Source organism: Elephas maximus, chromosome 13, assembly GCF_024166365.1.
Source record: "Elephas maximus indicus isolate mEleMax1 chromosome 13, mEleMax1 primary haplotype, whole genome shotgun sequence".
Taxonomy (NCBI): Eukaryota; Metazoa; Chordata; class Mammalia; order Proboscidea; family Elephantidae; genus Elephas; species Elephas maximus.
This window is the reverse complement of record NC_064831.1, coordinates 87078412-87097708: the sequence shown is the minus strand read 5'-3', so window position 1 is coordinate 87097708 and position 19297 is coordinate 87078412. Positions and strand designations below refer to the sequence as shown.

General features: G+C 51.7%; 1 protein-coding gene across 2 annotated transcripts; it reads right to left on the bottom strand.

The window, feature by feature from the left end:
• Positions 1–209: 209 nt before the first annotated feature.
• Positions 210–15577, bottom strand: NR2F2 (nuclear receptor subfamily 2 group F member 2). 2 transcript variants are annotated; one of them, XM_049852594.1, is made up of 3 exons: positions 14923–15577; positions 6623–7150; positions 210–3887 (listed from the first exon to the last, which is right to left on the bottom strand). In XM_049852594.1, exons 1-3 carry the CDS (start codon positions 14963–14965, stop codon positions 3613–3615), a joined length of 846 nt encoding a protein of 281 aa, XP_049708551.1. In that variant the 5' UTR covers positions 14966–15577; the 3' UTR covers positions 210–3612. The 2 variants fall into 2 exon arrangements, with proteins under 2 accessions (XP_049708551.1, XP_049708550.1); XM_049852593.1 differs by lacking the exon at positions 14923–15577 and adding an exon at positions 8756–10010 and having other exon boundaries at positions 214–3887.
• Positions 15578–19297: the final 3720 nt, after the last annotated feature.

Sequence of the window (19297 nt, the reverse complement as noted above, 5' to 3'; positions counted from 1 at the left end):
CTCGGAGGACCGAGTCAGCAGCGAGCTGCCAGGCCGGGTTCACACGCTCGGGCTCCCCCCGAGCGCCCCCGGCCCCCGCCCGTCCCGCTGCGGGCCGCTCCCGGGAGGGCCGCCCCGCGCACCGCAGCCCGCGCTCTCCGGGGCCGCGGGCGGGATTCCGCCGCGCGTCAGCGGGGGGCGGGCAGGGGGCCGGCACTCTCCCGCCGCCGCTGCCAACCCCGGGCCCCCGGCCCCGCCGCCGACCGGATGCGAAGGCAGCCGTCTCCGCGAGCCCAGCCCCGGGCGGCGCCCGCTCCCTTGGCGCCCCGACCCCTCGCGGCCCGGGCCGCGCGAACAGTGCAAGAGCGAGGCCGGGCGACCGCGAGCCGAGCCAGGCAGCCGAGAGAACGGGCTAGAATCCCCCCGCTCAGTCTTCCCCAGGTCTGTTTCAAAGTGGCGAGAAGCAGCGATCGCCCCCTCTCTCTCTCTCTCTCTGGACTATTGTTGCATTTCGCCTCTAACTGGGTTCTCTCACATCCCCGGGCGCCCAGAGGAGCGGGGGGAGCGGGTTGGGAAAAGAAATAAAGCGAGCTCAGATCACATGGAAAAAAAAAAAAAAAAAAAAAAAACCCAGCAAGGAAAAAGAGACACTTAAAGGGAAAGAGTCGCCATGTTTAGCAGCTTTTTTTTTTTTAAAGATCTCGTCAATTTCACACAGAACGCACTCGCTGGGTCCCAGCCCTCGTCTTTTGTCCAATTCAGTCGCAGCAAAGATCTTTTGTTCTAACTCAGCATGAAAAGAAAAACTTTCTTTAAATGCAATAAACTTAAACCGAACTCAAGACTCTAAACAGATCCTCCTCCGGCCACTCTAAATATATACAAGGGGTTTTGTTTTAAGCGTTTGAAAAATGTGGGGTCCTATTTTTCTGCCTCGCAGACCCCACGCTCATTACTGAAACTTGGAGTGAGAGAGATTTCCAACGTCTAGAACACATGCTTAAAGCATAATAAAACAGGGACTGTCTTTTGCTTTGAAAATCATAAATTATAATTTAATGCCAATAATAATTTACAACAAATGGCTGTTTACAATAAACTAACACAAAACAAACAAGGAAAAGGGCCTGTGTTTTACTTACTAGAGAAACTTCACACACTCACATGGATACCACTTACAAGAGGGGAAATAAACAACAACCGACAAAACCTCGATCTAAAGGTCAGCGGTATTCTTGCGTGAGAACATACTCATATATGTATACATCTACAGAAAGAAGCTGAAGGCAAAATGGAAAACCGCTCAAATGCACAAATCAGACGGATTCTCCTGATCTAGATACATTGACTAGAACTGAGTATCGAAGTTTAACAGTTTGCAAAATGATCCCTTTTCTTTCACCTCTCTCACCTCCCCCCCCCCTTTTTAAATGAAACCACAACATGGTGAGGTATGGGTAGGGGGGCTGGAAAGACTCAGTAAGAAGAAAATTGCAAATCTCCCACACATTGAGCTTCCTCCAGACCAGGAAAAGAGAAGGGGGAGGGGGAAGGACTCGGAGACAAAATAGTTCCTACTTCCATATCAAGCACACCCTGCAAAGTTTCCCTTTCTTTCTTTTTTCTTTCCTTCTTTCTCTTCTTTTGGCTTCTAAGGACAAAGGATTCCAAGAACAGTACTGATTGTATCTATACAATCTGAAATGTCAAAATGTCCAAGTGTTTTTTATGTACATAACTCCAGTGGAAAAGATTCCCTTGACCTGTGGTCATGCTCTCACAGACAGAAGGTAAAGGGGGGAGGGGAGAGGCAGCCCCACTGCAAGTTATCATACATACATGGGACACAGACCCTTCAGCGCTATAAGCCATATCACTGGATTTGAAATTCTCTCAACCACCACGCTAGATGAGAAGCACAGAATATTTTAAAAATCACACCTAATTAAGGAAAAACTCATTGCAAACAACCGCTCTCTATTTACAACGCTTTGATTAGTTTGCTTGAACGATTTTCTGCATAACTGTCAGAAATGTACAAAAGAGTATTTTTTTCTGATCATAAAATAGATACTGATCTCAAGATTTCTAATACTTTTCACAATACCTTCCCTAAGCAGGCACTTAAGTGTGACAAATATAAGGGCCTTTTTTTTTTTGCTGGAAAATCCATTTTTAATTAAAAGAAGGATTAGGTGAATGGGGTGGTTTACTATATCAGTATGGCACTTCCCAAACCATAGATAAACCATTAACTTTAGCTCCCCCCCACACACCCCCAAATTAAACAGGCAAATACCCTAGTCCACCTTTGAACAAACTGATTTAGGGGAGTTATCAAATGGAGCCCCCAGCCAACTCAGCGAGAACTCACAGGGGCTCTTCTCCCTGGACAGACAGTGAGTGGGGACAGCCAAACAGGTTTCAGATATCAAATAATATTTTAATTTCTGAATACTTTCAATTTTCCTTGGAATATAACACACAAAGACTCGACCAAACAGTTCAGTTATTATAACTTTTACAGTATACAGAAATGTTGCACTTAAAAAAAAAAACCTTCAGTTTTTTTAAAAACACAAACTGTAAACTCTAAGATACTGAATCAATCACGTTACCTATAAGTGCCAACAGTGTTATTTTGTCATGCTGATTTCAATGGTATTTCTTTTTAAAAAGGGAAAATATCAACAATTATAATACAAAGGGTTTGCAAATATACAAACAGATAGAGGATTTTCATAACAATTCAAGAACTAAGCGGGACCCAATTCAAATTACAAAAGTTCACTTTTTATTCAAAACCTCGGCATGTGTCTTGGACACATTCCTTGGCTGCCAATAAATTCCACAGTTCATTCTCTTTCTTAAAATATTTTTAAAAAGCTAGGTTTGTTGTGGTGTCTTTGGGTGCGGGGGAGGGCCAAGGTAGGGGAAGTTAAGTGGTGTGTGTGGTTCCTCCAGTTTTCTAATTAGAGTGCTCAACTTCACCTAAAATTGTTGGTCACCACTTGTAAGTGCGTTTCCATCAGCTTTGAGTTGCCTTTTAAAGTTTTATGTCTTCCTATGATATTTTCATGGACTCAGTTTTAATTCTTGCAGAACATATACTTTAAGGATACACAGTTTTTAAGAAGCCAAGATTATATCAAAACTTATTATAGAACCACAGAATAAACTGGTTTGGAACCAGAAAAGTACAAAAAAGAACAGCTAGAAGTACAGAGACACAGGACAATTAATAATTTGGAAAAAAAAAAAAGACTTACTTTCTCCATTCTGCTAATTTTCTCCCAATCTCCTTAAATGCACTTTTAGCAATATTTTTCAAAAATTTACCAAAAAAGAAAAAGACTAATTTCCTTTTTATACAAAAATGATAAGTAGCAAGTTGTTCTGACCGACACAGGAGTTTTTTTGTTTGTTTGTTTCATTTTAATGCATTCTGTAAAAGTTCATTTGACAGTCTTTTTTTTTTTTTTGAAATTCACAGTCCATTAAATTCTTCCCCTCTCTTCTTTTAGCAAACTTGTAACATCCTTTAAATCCTTTCTTAACAGAAGGAATTTAAGCAAACAAACCAGTCTTTTGCCTTTTCTTTCTCTTTCACTCCCCCTTCTTATTTTGATTTATTTATTGAATTGCCATATACGGCCAGTTAAAACTGCTGCCGGACAGTAACATATCCCGGATGAGGGTTTCTATGGGGGTTTTACCTACCAAACGGACGAAAAACAATTGCTCTATGACTGAGGAGGAGACCGTGCGGAGGGAAGGGAGGCGAAGCAAAAGCTTTCCGAATCTCGTTGGCTGGTTGGGGTACTGGCTCCTAACGTATTCTTCCAAAGCACACTGGGACTTTTCCTGCAAGCTTTCCACATGGGCTACATCAGAGAGACCACAGGCATCTGGAAGAAAGTTAAAAAAAAAAAAAAAAAAAAGAATTCAGTCATCAGCTTAAGAGGTTTGAAATGGGTCACATGAGGTGTGTGCAAAGTGCTCTGTCAAACTGCTCCAACCGGAGTTCAGGCAAATGCCTATGTACTGGAAACTTGGGGGGTGGCGGAGGGAGAGAAAGAGCCTGAGATGGTCCTGGGTTATTTATTTCAAAAGAAAACACAGCTCAGAGCGCTGCAGGCTTTCACTGCCCGGTCCTCTGGCTGGGTCACTGAGGCCCAAGCAGAAGTGCACTAGGTGAATTTGGACCAAGTCAGTAAACAGACAGACAAACAGACAAAACCAAAACTGCCAGGGCTCCTCCCCCTCCTCCTCTGTAAATAATAGTTTGGCTTATAATTATACAGGGAGGGGGAAGGGAGCAACAACCTGGCCCAGCCCGGAGGAATGGCGCCCACGACCCAGCCTCAGATTCTCCCCAAAGAGGGCGACTCATTTTTCTCCAGTCTTTGAAACTGATTTAAGTGGCCCTTTAAAACTGATCTTGTCAGTTTAGCCTATTGAAGGGCAGCCATGCAAACTGTGATCTCTCTGTTCATTGGAGCTGTTTCTGTTCCCCCCTTTTCTTCTCTCTCTTTTTCTCCCACCCCCCCTTCATTTTTTTCTTAAACCAGGTCCCTCGAAGAAGCACCCCCTCCCCGTTATCTTCAGGAAAACACTTTTCTTTTTCTGATACGTGAAAATACAATAAGTGCCTTTGAAATGAGAGGCTTCTCTGCGGAGGTGGTGCAGGTTGTGACCTGACCTTTTGGGGCTCCCCAGACAAGACTGGGACAAACACATGCATATTGTGAATCACTAAGACAGAGGTTTGAAAACAGCCACCACCACCTCCACCACAAGGACCTGAACACACATGTGTGTATCTAGGACTCGCTTAGGTATCTTTGGTCAGGAATTTAAAAATCTGTTTGCATAAGCCTCCTTCCCTCTGCATGGGTACTGGGTGTCTCCCTCTGAATCAGATAACAGGAACCTTTATCTCTTTGTGAGGCGATCTGCATTCTCCACGCCGGCCTCCACATTTTGCAAATAGTAATAAATTAAACTGTTACGACAGTATCAGGCATTTCTTTCCTTGAAGGGCCAAGAGTAAGTCTAAGAACTAACAATGATATTGAGACATTCACCACCACCCCAGCGCCTGGAAGGGAAGGCTGGGTGTCAGGTTGTGGAATGGGGGTGCGGTTGGCTGCAGGGTAGGGGAGTATTCGTCTGTACATTTGCATCAGGCAAATGCCCTACGTATGACAGGCCCTCAAGGGAAAAAAAATCCAGACCCAAGTCTCTGCAGACAGCTTTTCTGCCCAGACACTGCCTGCTAATTGATTACTCTAGGACTTCCAGAGGCCAAATTTGGGGTGGTTGTGGTGGGCGATTTTAGATTAAAAAAAGCAGCAACTTAGAAAAGACAGCTTAGTTGAGGGCTCAAAACCTGGAACAGATTCAGCTAATCACTTGGTTCCCTAGACTTCCCTGAAACAATGAGGAGCAGGCTCTGTACCCCCTTTTTGTTTCCCACATAGATTTCACATCCCTCCTAGCTTCCTGATTACAGGTTTCGAAAACTGCAGTGGGTGACTAGGTTCCAAGCCCTGCCAACATCCAAATGTTTGTCATTCTTAATCAGGAACCCCTCTCCCCTCTCAGCCAGTGACAAAGGGATCAGCTGACAAAGTAGTACAAGACTGTGAAGGGGTGACTTCCACCCACCTGGGCTGTGCTGAACTCAGCCCAGAGGCAGCCAAAAGGCTCAGGTGTGGCCTGAAGTGGGAAGCCAGACATCTCCAAAAATCATTTGGCCTCAAGAATTAATTAATATCAGATGTATTACTCACACAGGTTGAACTACATGCAAAGCCATTAGATTTCATAATGCAGTCAATGATGGCTTTATAACGCCAGCAACATTTCTATCCAGCCCAAGTTGGCATACGCTTTGGGGTGTTTAAAAACGCCTTAAGTGTTTGCCTGGGCATGGGAAACAAGGGGCCAGAGTCTTCAACCCACTGCAGCCGCTCTGAAGAGTGATGATGGCCCCTTTCCTCCTCCTGTCCCTTGCAGACAGCCCCTGCCCCTCTCTTGGCAGTCAGCATTATTTTAATAAGGATGCGACTTTGAAAATTGCTGCCCTCGGGTTGGATTGGCCTGAAGCTCCAACTCCCACTGACTTAACAGGCATGCTTTCCCCCTGCAGGGGCAAACTTTCCCCTGCAGTGAAGATGCCAGGGCTGTTTCAGTGCCCAGGGCCTTCTCCTGGAGGGCCAGCCACGTGCCAGAGGCAGCCAGAGGGTAGAGGAGATTCCCCAGGCCTAGAGGGTCTACAGGGCCTGGCCTAAGGAAGGGGAGCAGGACAACGCAGCCCAGTCTTGCCACTGCAGGAGATGAAGAGGCCCAAGAGGCTTCCTCATGGCCCATCTGGGGAGGGCATGTGTGTGTGAAGCACCCTCCCTGCAGTCCAGCCTTCCTCCCCTCTCCCTAAGACAGGCCTGGTGGGGCCCAACAGCTGTACAAAGTTCTCACTCCAAGTTGCACTCAACAGTTTGGACTTGCCAGGGGGAGACTGTGCTGGCCCTGGGGACTCCCACATTCTCTGGGCCCTAAGTCAGGGCTAGGAGACTTGGGCAGGTGGACCAGGGTGTGGCCTCTGGCTCTCAGAGCATGAGAAGGCAGGGGGCCTTCCTACCTGAGGTGAACAAGACTATGGCCTTGAGGCAGCTGTACTCGGCGGAATCGACGTGCAGCGCCTTGAGCTTCTCCACTTGCTCTTGGAAGATCCGTATGTGGTCCATAAAGGCGACCACCCTGTCAGCAGACATGGGCGAGGCGTGCAGGCCGGCGGCGGCCAGGAGCGGGGCGACGTGGAGGGGCATGGAGCACTGTGCCGCGTTCAGCACGAACAGCTCGCTCCAGGTGAGGCGAAGCAGGGCCACCTGGTCGGTGATCTGCAGGTCAGGGAAGAAGGGGATGTTCCGGGCCCACTCGACGGCGCTGAAGAGCATCCGAGCGGCCAGTTCGCAAATGTTCTCGATGCCCATGATGTTGTTGGGCTGCATGCACTGGCTGCCGAAGCGCGACGTGGGATAGGGCTCGGCGCGCAGCAGCAGGGAAATATATCCGGACAGGTACGAGTGGCAGTTGAGGGGGTCTCCGTTGGTCAGCGCGAACTGCCCGTGGGTCGGCTGGGTGGGCGGCATCCTGCCCCTCTGCACCGCTATGGGGAGGAAAGGAGATAGCCCACAGTTAATGACAGGTCTTGGCCCCCAGCTCCCCTGAAGGGGGTCTGCCTCCGCTCGACCCCGCCTGCCCCCAGGTCCCGCGCAGCGCATGGGCCAGGCGGGCCTGCCCGCTCAGAAGCGCGCCAGGACCACAGTCCTGGGATTGCCTGCTCCACTCTGCTCCCAGCGCCACCCCGGCAGGCTCCGGCGGCCAGAGCAGCACATTCGCCTCCGAGTCCCGCTTGGGGCTGGGCCGCTGAGTACCCGGAATTGGCCACTTTGCCTCGGGTTCCCCTGCGCTGTGGGCGGGAGGTCGCATTCTGGGACATTTTTCTTCTTTGCTACTAAACAGCTGATATTTCTTATTGACTGGAGGAGAAGGAGCGGGAAGGGCGAGCCTGGGGGGTTGAGTGAGCCGCTTTTGCAAAAGATACAAGGGTTCAACCCAGACGGCCTGTGCCTACCCCGGCTCGACTCTCCCCCAAGCCCTGCAGCCCCAGTGGCAGCCCCAGCCGGGAGGGGAACCCCCTGTGCGAGACGTGAGGCGAGCCGAGGTCTGGCGTCTGCCTAATCAATGTGCTTGGAGGAAGCGAGACCGAGGGAGAGGGCGGAGAGAGAGGCCGGCCGAGGCGAGAGGAAGCCAGGGAGAGGGCGGGAGGAGGCGGCCCGGGCCGGCGGAGCCCCAGCAGGCCCCGAGAGGGCCAGGAAGAGCCAGCGCGCCTCGGCCTCGGGCTGTTATTTGAGGGCGGACCGGGAGAGTGGCTCGAGCCGAAACACAAAGAAAGCCCGGCGATCGCTCGCCCCAGCCCGGAGCCCGCGCCCGGCGCCGAGCGCGCCATTGGCCGAGCCCGACTCGCGGCGCTCGGCGAATTTCGATCACAAAGACCCAACTCGCACGGAGCGAAAGCCGCGCCACCACGCGCCCCTAGCCCATCCTTTCCCCGCTGCCTTTCGCGTCCTCTTCCTTTCAAAAGTGAAAGGAAAAAAGCAAACAGTGATTTTTTCAAGCAGAATGTTAATCCACGGAGGGTCACATGAGCGCTGCCCGGGCGGCAGCGTTAATACCGCGAAGTGCATAAAATTGCCATTTGTAATTTGAACCTCCTGTACAAAAGTACAATCTCAGGTTGTTTTTTTTTTTTTTTAAGAGGGTGGGGGCTGGGGAGAGGGGTGGGGAGGAGGGACATATGTTGGACATGCAGGAAAAACAAGCCGAGACAGGGAGAGAGAGAGAGGGGGAGAGAGAGAGGTAAACCAGGCTGAAAACAAAACCCCCAAACCCCAAACAAACACTACCACTCCATGCCTTGCAGAAAGGCAAACTCGACTGAACTCGTAATCAATGCAAGAGAATGAAAACAGCCCGGGGGGAGAGAGAGAGGGGAGGGGAGGAAGAGAAACCAGGCGGCCAAGGCATGCAGATTTGGGGCTCTGAGTTCCAGTGCAGAATTCGCTTCTAATAGAAAACCCTTCTCGGCTGCAATACGAAGAGACGAGCTTGGGCGATCTGGCTTCTCACCCAGAGCAGGCTAGCCAAACGCACCCAGGGCCCCTGGAACCCGGGCGGGGTTGGGGGGGGGGGAGAAATAAGAGGCCGATACCTTCCCGTCTCATGCCCACTTTGAGGCACTTTTTGAGGCGGCAGTACTGGCACTGGTTGCGATGGTGCTGGTCGATGGGACAGTTCCGGTTGGCGCGGCACGTGTAGCTCAGGTTCCTCCGCACGCTGCGCTTGAAGAAGCTCTTGCAGCCCTCGCACGTGAACTGGCCGTAGTGCTTGCCGCTGGACTTGTCCCCGCACACCACGCACTCGATGTGCTGCTGTTGCTGCTGCTTGTCGCCGCCCGGGCCACCAGGGCCGCCCTGGCCGCCTGCTGCCGTCTGGGCCGGCGTGCTAGCCGGGCCCCCTTGGCCGGGCGTCTGTGGCGTGTGCGGGGCGCCGGGTGGCGGGCCGGGCACTGGCGGCGCCTGCGAGGCCTGGCTGCCCTGGGAGCCGGGCACCTCGTCCTGGGGGTCGCGCCACGTGCTGACTACCATTGCCATATCTATGGGGGCCGCGTCCGGACTTCCTGCTCCCCTGGCTGCGGGCGGCGGCGGGGCGGCGGCGGCTCCCGGGTCTCGGGCTCCGGCGCGCCGCCTTTTGTGTGTGCGAGGGTGCGAGAGGGCGCGGGAGGGCGCCCCGGGTGGCTCGGGGGCTGGTTGGTTGAGGTTGGTTAGTTTTTCCTTTTTTGTTTTTGCTTTTGCAAAGTTTTGTCGATTGCTTGTCTGGCCCGATGTGTTTGTTTTGTTTGTTTCCCTCGGCTCAGCTTTGTTGGTTTCGGGGGGCTTTCCGCCGGGAGGGGAGGGGTAGGGGACGGGGCAGAGCGAGTGGGAGCAGAGCGTGGAGAGAGGGAGGGGAGGGAGAGCTGCAAGTCGATTGTCTGGCTTCAAGACAGAAGTAGGAGGCAAAAAAATCTCTCCAAAGCTCTTGCTCGCTCGCTCGCTCTCTCTCCCTCCCTCTCTCGCTCACTCTCTCGATCTCAGAGCTGGTGTGCAGCCGAGGAGTTGGAGAAGGAGGAGGAAGAGGAGGAGGAGGAAGAGAAGGAGGAGAGGCGACTGTCCGGGGGCCAAGTCCAGGGCAGCCCACAGTCAGCCATTCAGGAAAGCCATCGAAATCAAGAGGACTAGGAGCGCGGAGGCGCCGGGCGCGGGCGCGCCCAGGGAGCCGGGCAGGCCGGGGCGGAGGCCGGCGGCCCGCGGAGTGGCCGGAGCGCTGCCCGGGTCCGGGGGAATCAGCATGAAAGTGGTCCGCGTCGGGCGCTGCGCGGCGTCGTTCCGGCGCTGGGCCGCCGCCGCCGCCTGCCCCGGGCGCCCGGCGCGCGCCCTGCTCGCTCCGGCCGCCGCCGCCCGCTTTCGCCGGGTGGAGGCCGCTCGCCGCTCCCTGCGGGCCGCCCGGGCCGCCGCCGCCGCCGGAGCCGCCGCCGCCGCCGCCGAAGCCGCCGGGTCGGGCCCGGAGCCGCCGCGTCTAGCGCCGCCGCCGCCGCTGAAGCCGCTGCTGCCGCCGCCGGAGCCGCTGCTGCTGCTGCCGCCGCCGCCTCACACACATAGGGAAAGAGTCAACTCGCCGGCGGCGGGGGAGAAATGATAAAAGAGAGAGAGGAAGGCAGATCACCACCTAGAAGCACATTCTCCGTGCGCAGAGGGGGGAGAAAAAGACGGGAAGAATGAAAGAGGGGAAAAAGGCAGCTCGGCACCCGGAGGAAGGAGGCAACTCGGGAGAGGAGGAGGAGGAGAAGAAAACACACACGCGCGCACGCACGCACACACCGCGGAGAGAAAAGAACAGAGAATCAAAGTGATCAAATATGCTAAAAAGGGGGGCGCGGGAGGGAATGCGATTTATAGGCGCCGGGGCTGGCAGAAGTGGCTTCTCCGCGATCAGCTCACTGAGCTCTCTATATAGTGAACTTTGACACGACTGCTGCAACTTAGCGCACGTTGCCATGGCGACGGCGCGCCTTATAAGGCAGCAGCCGGGGTTGGCCTGGCCAGGCGCGCGCGCACCGCCCCCTCGCCGTCATTGGCCGGAGCGCGACGGCCCCGCCATGGCGGCCCCGGGCGCAGCCCGGTCCTAGCGCGAGCGGCGTCGCGGGCGCAGCGCGGGGCGCGCGGGGGCGGAGGGGCGGGGAGGGGGCGGCCGCCGAGTCGCCGCCGCCGCGGCCGCCGCTGAGCGGGGGATGGGCCCGCGATGGCCCGGGCGAGGCCCCCGCTGTCCCCGCACCTTGCACCCGGGGTATCCGCCCCGGCGGAGAGACGAGAGCGGCGCGCACACACGACGCCTCTTAAAGGCTCCGCCAGAGGCTTGGGACGGGATCGAGGACTCGCCTCGCGCAGCTCGGAGACGCCACGAAACCCGCCGCTCGCGCACCACCCGGGACTCCCGGCTCAGCTTTGCGCCCGCAGCACCAGAGACAGAAAAAGTTCCCCGGGTTCTTTGCCGAGGGACAAGAGGGCGGGGATGGGAAGGGTGCTGCGAAGTCAGCTTTCAGGCATTTTACAAACGAAATATTTGGCCAAATCCGGTTAATGGAAAACTCTTCTCTTCATCAAGTCTGATGAGTCGCTCGGTTTGGTGGCTTTTTTTTTTTGGAAAAAAATTTAGGGGAAAAATCTATTCGGTGTCTTTTCCTCGTAGGGTTAACGTTTCACAGGTATGTGGCCTGACATTTTAATTGCTCTCGGATGCTGAGAAGCACAAGTAGACATCATCTCATTGTCGTGACGCAATTAAAATACATTTTCCTCAACTTTATCCTCTCTGGTTGGTTCTAGCTAACTTGCAAGCCAACGTCCTGCCACACACCGAGTCGTGGTGAGAGGGCAAAAGACCGTCGTGCCCCGCTGATGGACAGGCGGAGGCAGCCGCCTGCTTCCCCTGTGCACACCCTCCGCACACACGTGTATCAGATGCACACTTGTCAGTGTGCACAGACAAAGACTTCAGCGACTATGCTTCTAGGTCATAGAACAGTTGAGTACGGACTTCGTTGTTTCTCAAGTTCCCCTTAAGCATTCAGATAGTCATTAAAACACACTCAGAGATTCTGCCCCAAATTGGAAATCATAACAGTACAACTCACAAAACTACACACAAGCCATAGGCTACCTCCAGAGATTCACTGCAAGAGCCACAACTTCATAGCCTTTGCCATTGTGCTCAATGTGTGACAATAATTGAGGTGGTTGTGTCTCTGAATTTCAGGGTGTTTGGTTTTAAACGTCAAACATCTAGAATTGCCCCCGAAGACGCTCCATCCCAAAGCAGCAACCTTTCTGTTGGACTATGGTCTGTTAGTGGCTCATGATTACCCTACATTTATAGAGGAAAATTCTGACTCCATCACGCACACTTTGCGCCAAGAAAAACTGTGAACTGGTAAGTCAACCAGGTTTACGAACAATTAAAATATTTTACACAAAAAGACGCGGAGCTCCAGGAAAAATGAACTCATGGAAAGAGTTAATTAACGACTGCAGGAAATTATTCTTGATAGCTCAAAAATTCAAGGAGATGCAATTAAAAAAAATAAATCATACATATCATTGGCATATGTCGATTGCACTTTGCAGTCAATACCCTTTACACACACAGGCAGAATACTAGGTAGGGATTAAGCAAAGATGTGGGCAGAGATGGGGTAGTTTTTAGGGAAGGAAAAATCTTCTATAAGCATTACTCCTGAAACCTGCTAACCCTTACCTTTTCTCCACTGAAATCACATATTTTCCTAAAGCTGCAGGTGCTGGGAATATTTGAAAGTTGTAAAAAAAAAAAAAAAAACCCAAACAGAATCTAACACTACAGTGGACACTGAGCTATCATAAACCTGGTGTGTAATGAGATTGCCACAGAGGAAAGCCAGGCTGAGAATTTCGGGTTGATGAGAGACACAATACAACTTTCTCTAAAAGAGGAGAAGAAGAGTGGCAAAGAGATCATTTCAGAGGGGAACTTTTTTTTTTCTTTCAAGCTTTATGATTCGAAGAATTGCCAAATGCCACAGTTATCAGTAGATGAGGGACAAACTCAGGAGAGGTGTGGTAGGGCTGAAGTTGAGACAGAAAATCTAATGGGCATCCCCACCTCAATTTTAATAGAAGATGAGAATAATTAATTGATTATAGGGAAATCTTAATCTCACCTCCTGACTGCGGTGACTTCCATGGCAAGGCCACCTTTTACAATCATATGAGGGTACAATTTTGAAGAAGAGACAGATTCTGTAGTCCAGTTAGAATTTTCTTTTGGAATTCAAAGCACACTCTGATGGCCTTAGACTCAAATCGAAGAATTTCCCAACCATCTCCTACAGAACTGGAGCCTGCTGGGCACAGGAGTACAGAACTGCCATGTAGTCAGAGGTTTTTACTCTACATTTTAAGACACATTCAGTTAGAGGGACTCTGTTAAAAAGCAAAAACAAAAAAAATTTTTTTCAATGTATGAACCGTAGTTAATTTTACTGCAAAGAAAAAAAAAAGAGAGAGACAGGACTGCAGACTGAGAAGAAAGAGGAGGGGAACTTTTAAAAAACATCTTCATCAGAGATGCTCATTTGCCTTGAGCAAAACAGCTCCAAGACTAAAACATAAATATCAGTATGTTGCTGCTGTTTAAAAAAAAAAAAAATCCAGCCCAGTCTTTCATTGCAGATGTAAATTTATTTTAATGAGAGGAATGGTAAGCTTCAATTTGGCCAGAGAAAGTTGAAAAAACATTTGTCTTAATCTGGGGGGGGGGGGGGAACCCAGGAATATGATTGTCTTGCAGTCAGTGGCCTGATGGCCTGTAATTCTTTACAGATTAAATCACAATATGAATACAGACCCCAGTAAATGCTGAGTTTAACTCTGAACTCAGTAGAAACCAGTTCTTTCCACCAGGATTCATTAAATTCCTCCTTTCCCTCAATCTAGTCCGTGTGTGTTTTTCTCTTCCACCACACTGGAGCTCCATGAATAGGGAAAGGGTTTCCATTGTGTCCCTCTGAACTTCCAAGTCAATGCAATTTTTAACCACTGGCTTGTGGTACTTTGAAAATCACCAGGGGCTGTCAGAGTTGGGTCCTCTGAAAAATTTACAGTGCTAAATCAGAGCATATGCTGGGAGGGAAAAAATTGCTTAAGATTGGAGCAAATACAGTACCTGTCTGCCCCCTAGTGTAAGAGTCCTCGCTGCCTAAAATTCAACTTTAAAAGAAAAGGAGCTCTTAAAGGGAACCGACTTGGGGCTCACGTAGGCATAGGAGAATGAAACTTCAGTACATTTTAATCTGAATGATTTTTCAGGATTTAAAATTAATTGGCTCGGGCTGGGTTGGACCAGACTGGGATCTCGCCACCTCTGCGGTCCCGGAGTCACTGGCTAAGAGGTGATTTTTTTTTTTTTTTTTGAACTGGGTTTATGTGCGTCCCCCTCACCCCCTCCTCTCTTTTTTTCTTTCTCTGTCTCTGTCGTCTCTCTCGCTGGCTTTTTAAAAATGAGAAACCGTTCCTTGAACGTTCTGGAGAGAGCACAGAATTGCTTCTTAGGTCAGCCCGGCGCGGTTGCAATAGACAGCAAAAAGGTAAACGTTTGCCTGAAATCCGCACGCCAGCTCCACCACCCCGCCCGATGGTGAGTACCCTTCTCGTTGCGGTTCTCCTCCTAGCTTAACCGAGCGCTCGCCTCCCCGAGCCGCCGCGGCCGAGGGCGCCGGGCAGGGCTGCTCTCCCTCCCTGCCTGGCTGCCTGTCAGTTGCACAAGGTTGCAAAATGAAGCGCAGAGGCACATCGAACCGTAAATTCTGATACTTCGTGCGAGCCTCACAGCTCCTTTGCTATAAAACCGAGTCGTCTGTTGCTAGGAAAGCCACGCTTACAGGACGGGTTTTTAGTTTGCTCTAGCGTAGGAAATGAGTTTGAGGAGACAGGGCAAGGAGGTGGGAGGCACCCCTGTCTTTCCCCTTCGATTTAATCATATTTTGGCAGTTTTGCAATTGCATTCTCCCCCTCGCCCCCCGGCTACCCCTTCTCCTACCACACAGATGCAATAAAATATGGCAATGCATTGAATTGACTCTGTTCCTCCCTTCCCCAAACCCCTTAAACCACAGTCCTAGGCATTTCATACACGTTAGCAAACCGATTTTTTGAAAAGCCCCAAGTCATCCCCAACCCCACACAGCACAAGGAGAAAAGTAAGAAATGAGAGAGAGAGAGAGAAAAAAAATACTGTAAGCCAACATACCAAAACCATATTTGCCTTGTTCAAGGTCCCAAACCGCTTGCATCTTCCTTCTAAACTGGAATAACTCTCCTTTAGTTTGGCGGGTGAAATAAACGCTTTGTTGGCCCCCTGAAAAGATGTGTCTTTGATCATTAAAGAGAATCTGCTCCTCGGTGTTTATCTAAGCGATTGTGCAAACTGATAAAAAGTAGGCACTAGCCTGCAGGGAAAAAGAGGAAAGGTGAAGGGAGAGATCTTCCACCTCAAGGAAGTGCTTCCCCATGTATCAGGCGCTCTCAGCCTTGGAAATCCCTGCACACTAACTTTAGAGAGACAAGGTTTCAGGGAGCTTTGTACATGAGCTGCTGAGGAATGCAAGCCTCGCCTTTAAGAAAAAAAACCCCAAACCGTAGGTAGGAGATGTCTGGAGTGATCCTTGTCTCTCATCTCATTCCTTAGAAGGAAGAGTGCGTTGTTACACCTTGTTTGGGGCTGGAAAGACGAGACTTTAAAAACACCCGTCCAATTGAAAAAAAAAAAAAATCTCCCAACTTAATGAGTTTAGTCAGAGGAGGCTAGAGCAAACCGCTCAGCCTCAGCAGAAAACCACCAACAACTCTAGACGATATTGCAAAGCTAGACGACCCAAGGCACAGCCAAATTCCACTGTTTGGGGTCGAGATGGATGGAGGATAATCCTAAAGCAAGTGGGGGAAAAAAACAGAGGTGGGAGAGGAGGGGGGGGAGCAGCAGCCTAGAAGACTGGCAGATAGACTTCCCTCACCCTGGATCAAAGATAGAACTTGAAACAGGAGGGCAACATTTTTCCTAGGAACCCGTTGGAATCCTTATTTTCTACTTTTAAATTAAATCCCCCCCCAAGTGATTTTTTTCCTCTTCTCTGCAAATTTCTGCCCCCCTTTCCGGCCCCCATTCTAGAACTTTCCTGAAGAGGAAGCCTATTTCTTTTAGGGGGAGGGGTTCCCCGTTTCATGACTGCAAATAATGATTGCTTAATTCACCCCCTCCCTTCCCCTAACCCCCAGAAGGAAGGTAGGACACAGGACTAGAGTCACTAGCCAAAATTGAGGATAAACTAGGCTGCCTCTTGCAGTTTAATCCAGTTGTAACTAATGAATTTTTGTGTTTGTTTTGTTTTGTTTTAAGAGAAGAATAATGGTGAAACACGGATCTTTTATTTTAGGCAACAGTTATGGGAAGATGTATGTCAGACTTGACAAATGGAACTAACGCTCTTCGGCTGCTTCTTGTCCTTGTCTTAAACAGGAATTAAGTTAAACACAGTGCTGAATGTTAATTACATGTTTACTGGCTAATGAAAATTACAAATGGTTTTGCCACCTCAAACAATGATGAAAACTCTGAAGACACTGTAATTATATACTTTGAGGGAAATAACTCAGAATATTGATCATAAGAAGTGTAAATCTTTTTTTAACTATTCATTAATACCATAAATATGGGCTACAGAAGTTTTTCCTTGTGGTTTGTCTCATCAGTTACAGAGTGGATGGATGGTGAGGCCCCTCCCGGGAGGCTGTGAACTCATTCTCTCGGTAGAAGGAGGCCACTTGTGTAACTCCGCGGTGCCCCCCTCCCTTTCGCCCCCGCCCCCTTTAACCCCAGTAGAAGGTCGAGGGATAGTTGAATAGGAGGGCTGGACTCAGGGCAGGTGAAGGTGATCACAGCCCGGCCTCTCCCTGTCCCTCCTCTGGCCTCCTTTCTCCTCCTCTCCCTCCTGTCTTCCTCGGCCAGGTCACATCCCCGACTACCTTCCCCAGCCTAGGCGCCTGCCGCAGAACCAGCATCCAGAGTTTCTAATGAAGGACCAGTGAGACCAGGCAACTCACCGCAACCCAGCCTCGCAACCCTGGCAATTTAAGCTCTCTCCTTCAGGGGTGGCTAAGGCAGTTCATTGCAAAAGAAGGGGGAAAAATGGGGGTGGGGGGTGGTTATTGGGAAAGGTGAATCAGGCGCCGAACCTGAACTGATTTCCCTAGGTTTTGGAGTAGATTTTTTTTTTTTTTTTTTTTTAACTTTGGCCAGACTTGTAGCGCTGCTAGCCGCTCAGATCTGGGGGTCAAAGGTGAGGGCCGCACTAACCCTAAAGGGCTGATCTGGCCTGACCAAAAGGCCTATCCGGCAGGAGTGTGGTGAGGTTGTTAGCCGTACTGTCTTGCGCTTTGGAGGGGTCCGGCTGCGAAACCCGCACGCGGAGGCACTGCGCCCAGCGCGGGTTTTAAGTGCAATATTGAGAATTAAAAAAAAAAAAAAAAGTGCCCTAGGCTTGTGGGACTGGAGTCGTCTTTTTCCCTGAGAATTCCCAAGGCGCTGGTCTTTGTCTTAGAAGGAATGGAGTTTCTGAATGGTGTGAAAGGGACAGAGAGGGTCGCTTCAAATCGATTTTACTTGTCCTTTCTGTCTTTTCGGATCAACGCCCTTCAATGGGCACAGAGGTGCTCTTTCAACCAAAAACTTGTGCTACATTTTCTGCCTGTATTGGTGCTAAATACAAAAAGCACTGGGCAGATTTTTTTCTTTGCTCTCCAAAGCAAGAAAGCACCCTAATTAAATTGTTTTATATGGACAGTCAAGACGGACCAATTAAATATGCATTAGTATAAAGATATAGTCTGCAGATAAGGCGGTTTAGAAAATCATCCGTGGGACAAAGGAGTGGGCGCAAGCGTTGGGGAGGGGAGCGTGGACCCCTCGAGGTCGCACACCTTCCTCCTTGGGCCCCAGGGGGAAGAGGAGAGGCCCGGGACCCAGGTGAGAGGGAAGCCGGCCAGTTAACAGGTGGGAGCCCGTGTTGCTGTCTTTCAGGCCTGCGCCCCTGGCCCAACAGTGGTGGAACCCGAGGGGCTGATACCCCTCACATCCTCTAACTCAGACGACGTAGTGGTCCTAGGTGGCGGGTCCAGGAGCAGGCGGCGAGGGTGGGCCGTGCTCTGCCCAGGGCCGGCCCCACCTGCCTATATCCCGGGGCCAGGGCGCGATCCTGCAATAAGGAAGGAACGTGTGCCCCGGGGAGGAGGAAGGGCCGGGGGACACTGACGCTATCACAGCCGCTGCCGCAGCCCTCCGGCAGCCAAGATCCGCCAAGATCCGGGCCGGAGGCGCCCCGGTAATACACCACCTCTAAACCTAGTAAAGTTGCCACTCGACAGCAGCTCCTGGCTTTGCCACCCCCGTCGCCCTCTGAGGTGTGTGGAGGTGGTGTCGGCGGAGAACACTTCGCGCGGAAGGAGACGACCCCCGGAGCAGGGACCTGCGCCGCCCCGGGTTGCGGGCAGAGCTGGAATAGGTGGTCCCAGTGCGCGGGGCCCAAGCGCCGTGCGCCGCTGCAGGAAGGACGTACGGGGCGCCTAGGGTGTCCTTGGAAGGGGGGAGAGAACGAGAGCCTGTTGAAGTGGCTGAATGTCAAAAGTAAAAAGGTTGAAAAGCCAATTTTCCAGGCGCGCTTTCGCCCCCCTTGGCTGGTTGGCGAGGCCGTAAATCAGCGGCCGGCGGCGAGGGCGGGAGGAGCCCTCGGCCAGCTGGGGCGGCCCCGCCCGGACAGCGCGCTCCTCCCGGGGGGCCTCCGAATCGATCCGAAGCCGAGCTGAGGATGTCACCGCACTAAATATTTACTGATCACACACAAATAGCCGGGGCTTGAACGATTTTCCTCTGTGAGAAGAGCGCAGAGAGAAGGGTAAATCATTTTATTAGTGAGGATAAAGCCCAGAGCACACTCCGGGTTGGAGTGTTTTAAGATGTGTCTTCAACGGGATGAAAAGAGTTAGGGAAATCGATACGGAGTGATTAGAAGCCCCCAGGGTGACGAAGGGGACCGGGGCTTTCTGGGATTTGGCGAGGCTGAGAGGGGGGTGCAAGCCTCGAGGGGGGCGGCCCTGCCACCGCCAGGGAGCTCCCGGCGCAGGCCTCGGTCCCTCCCTCCCCGACGGGCGACGCGAGGGTGCAGCCACAGGCAGGGAGCCTGCGGGTCTGGCTGCGCCTGGCCGGCGCCAGGTGTGGGTTTGAGCGGGCCGCGGAGGGCCAGAGGGCTTGGGAGTCACGGGCTCCACGCGGCGAGTGACAGTGGCTAGTAGCCAGGCGGTCACGAGGGGCTTGTAGGCACGGCGCGGAGACGCCGGCAGGTCCTCCCACGGTGCGGGCGGCGGCGACCCGCCTGGGTCTCCCCAGCCAGCCTCCTGGAATAAAGGTGTGGCCCAAACGGGTTGCATTTCTCCCCCCTGGCATTCCGGGGACTCCCTCAATCCCCCAACTTTCTCTTGATAAATCTCTGCCTCTCGTCTCTTTTAATCTTCCTAAAGGGACTCGGCGGCCCAGCCCTGCTAGCTGTTTCTCCCTCCCACCCACCTGGTCTTGA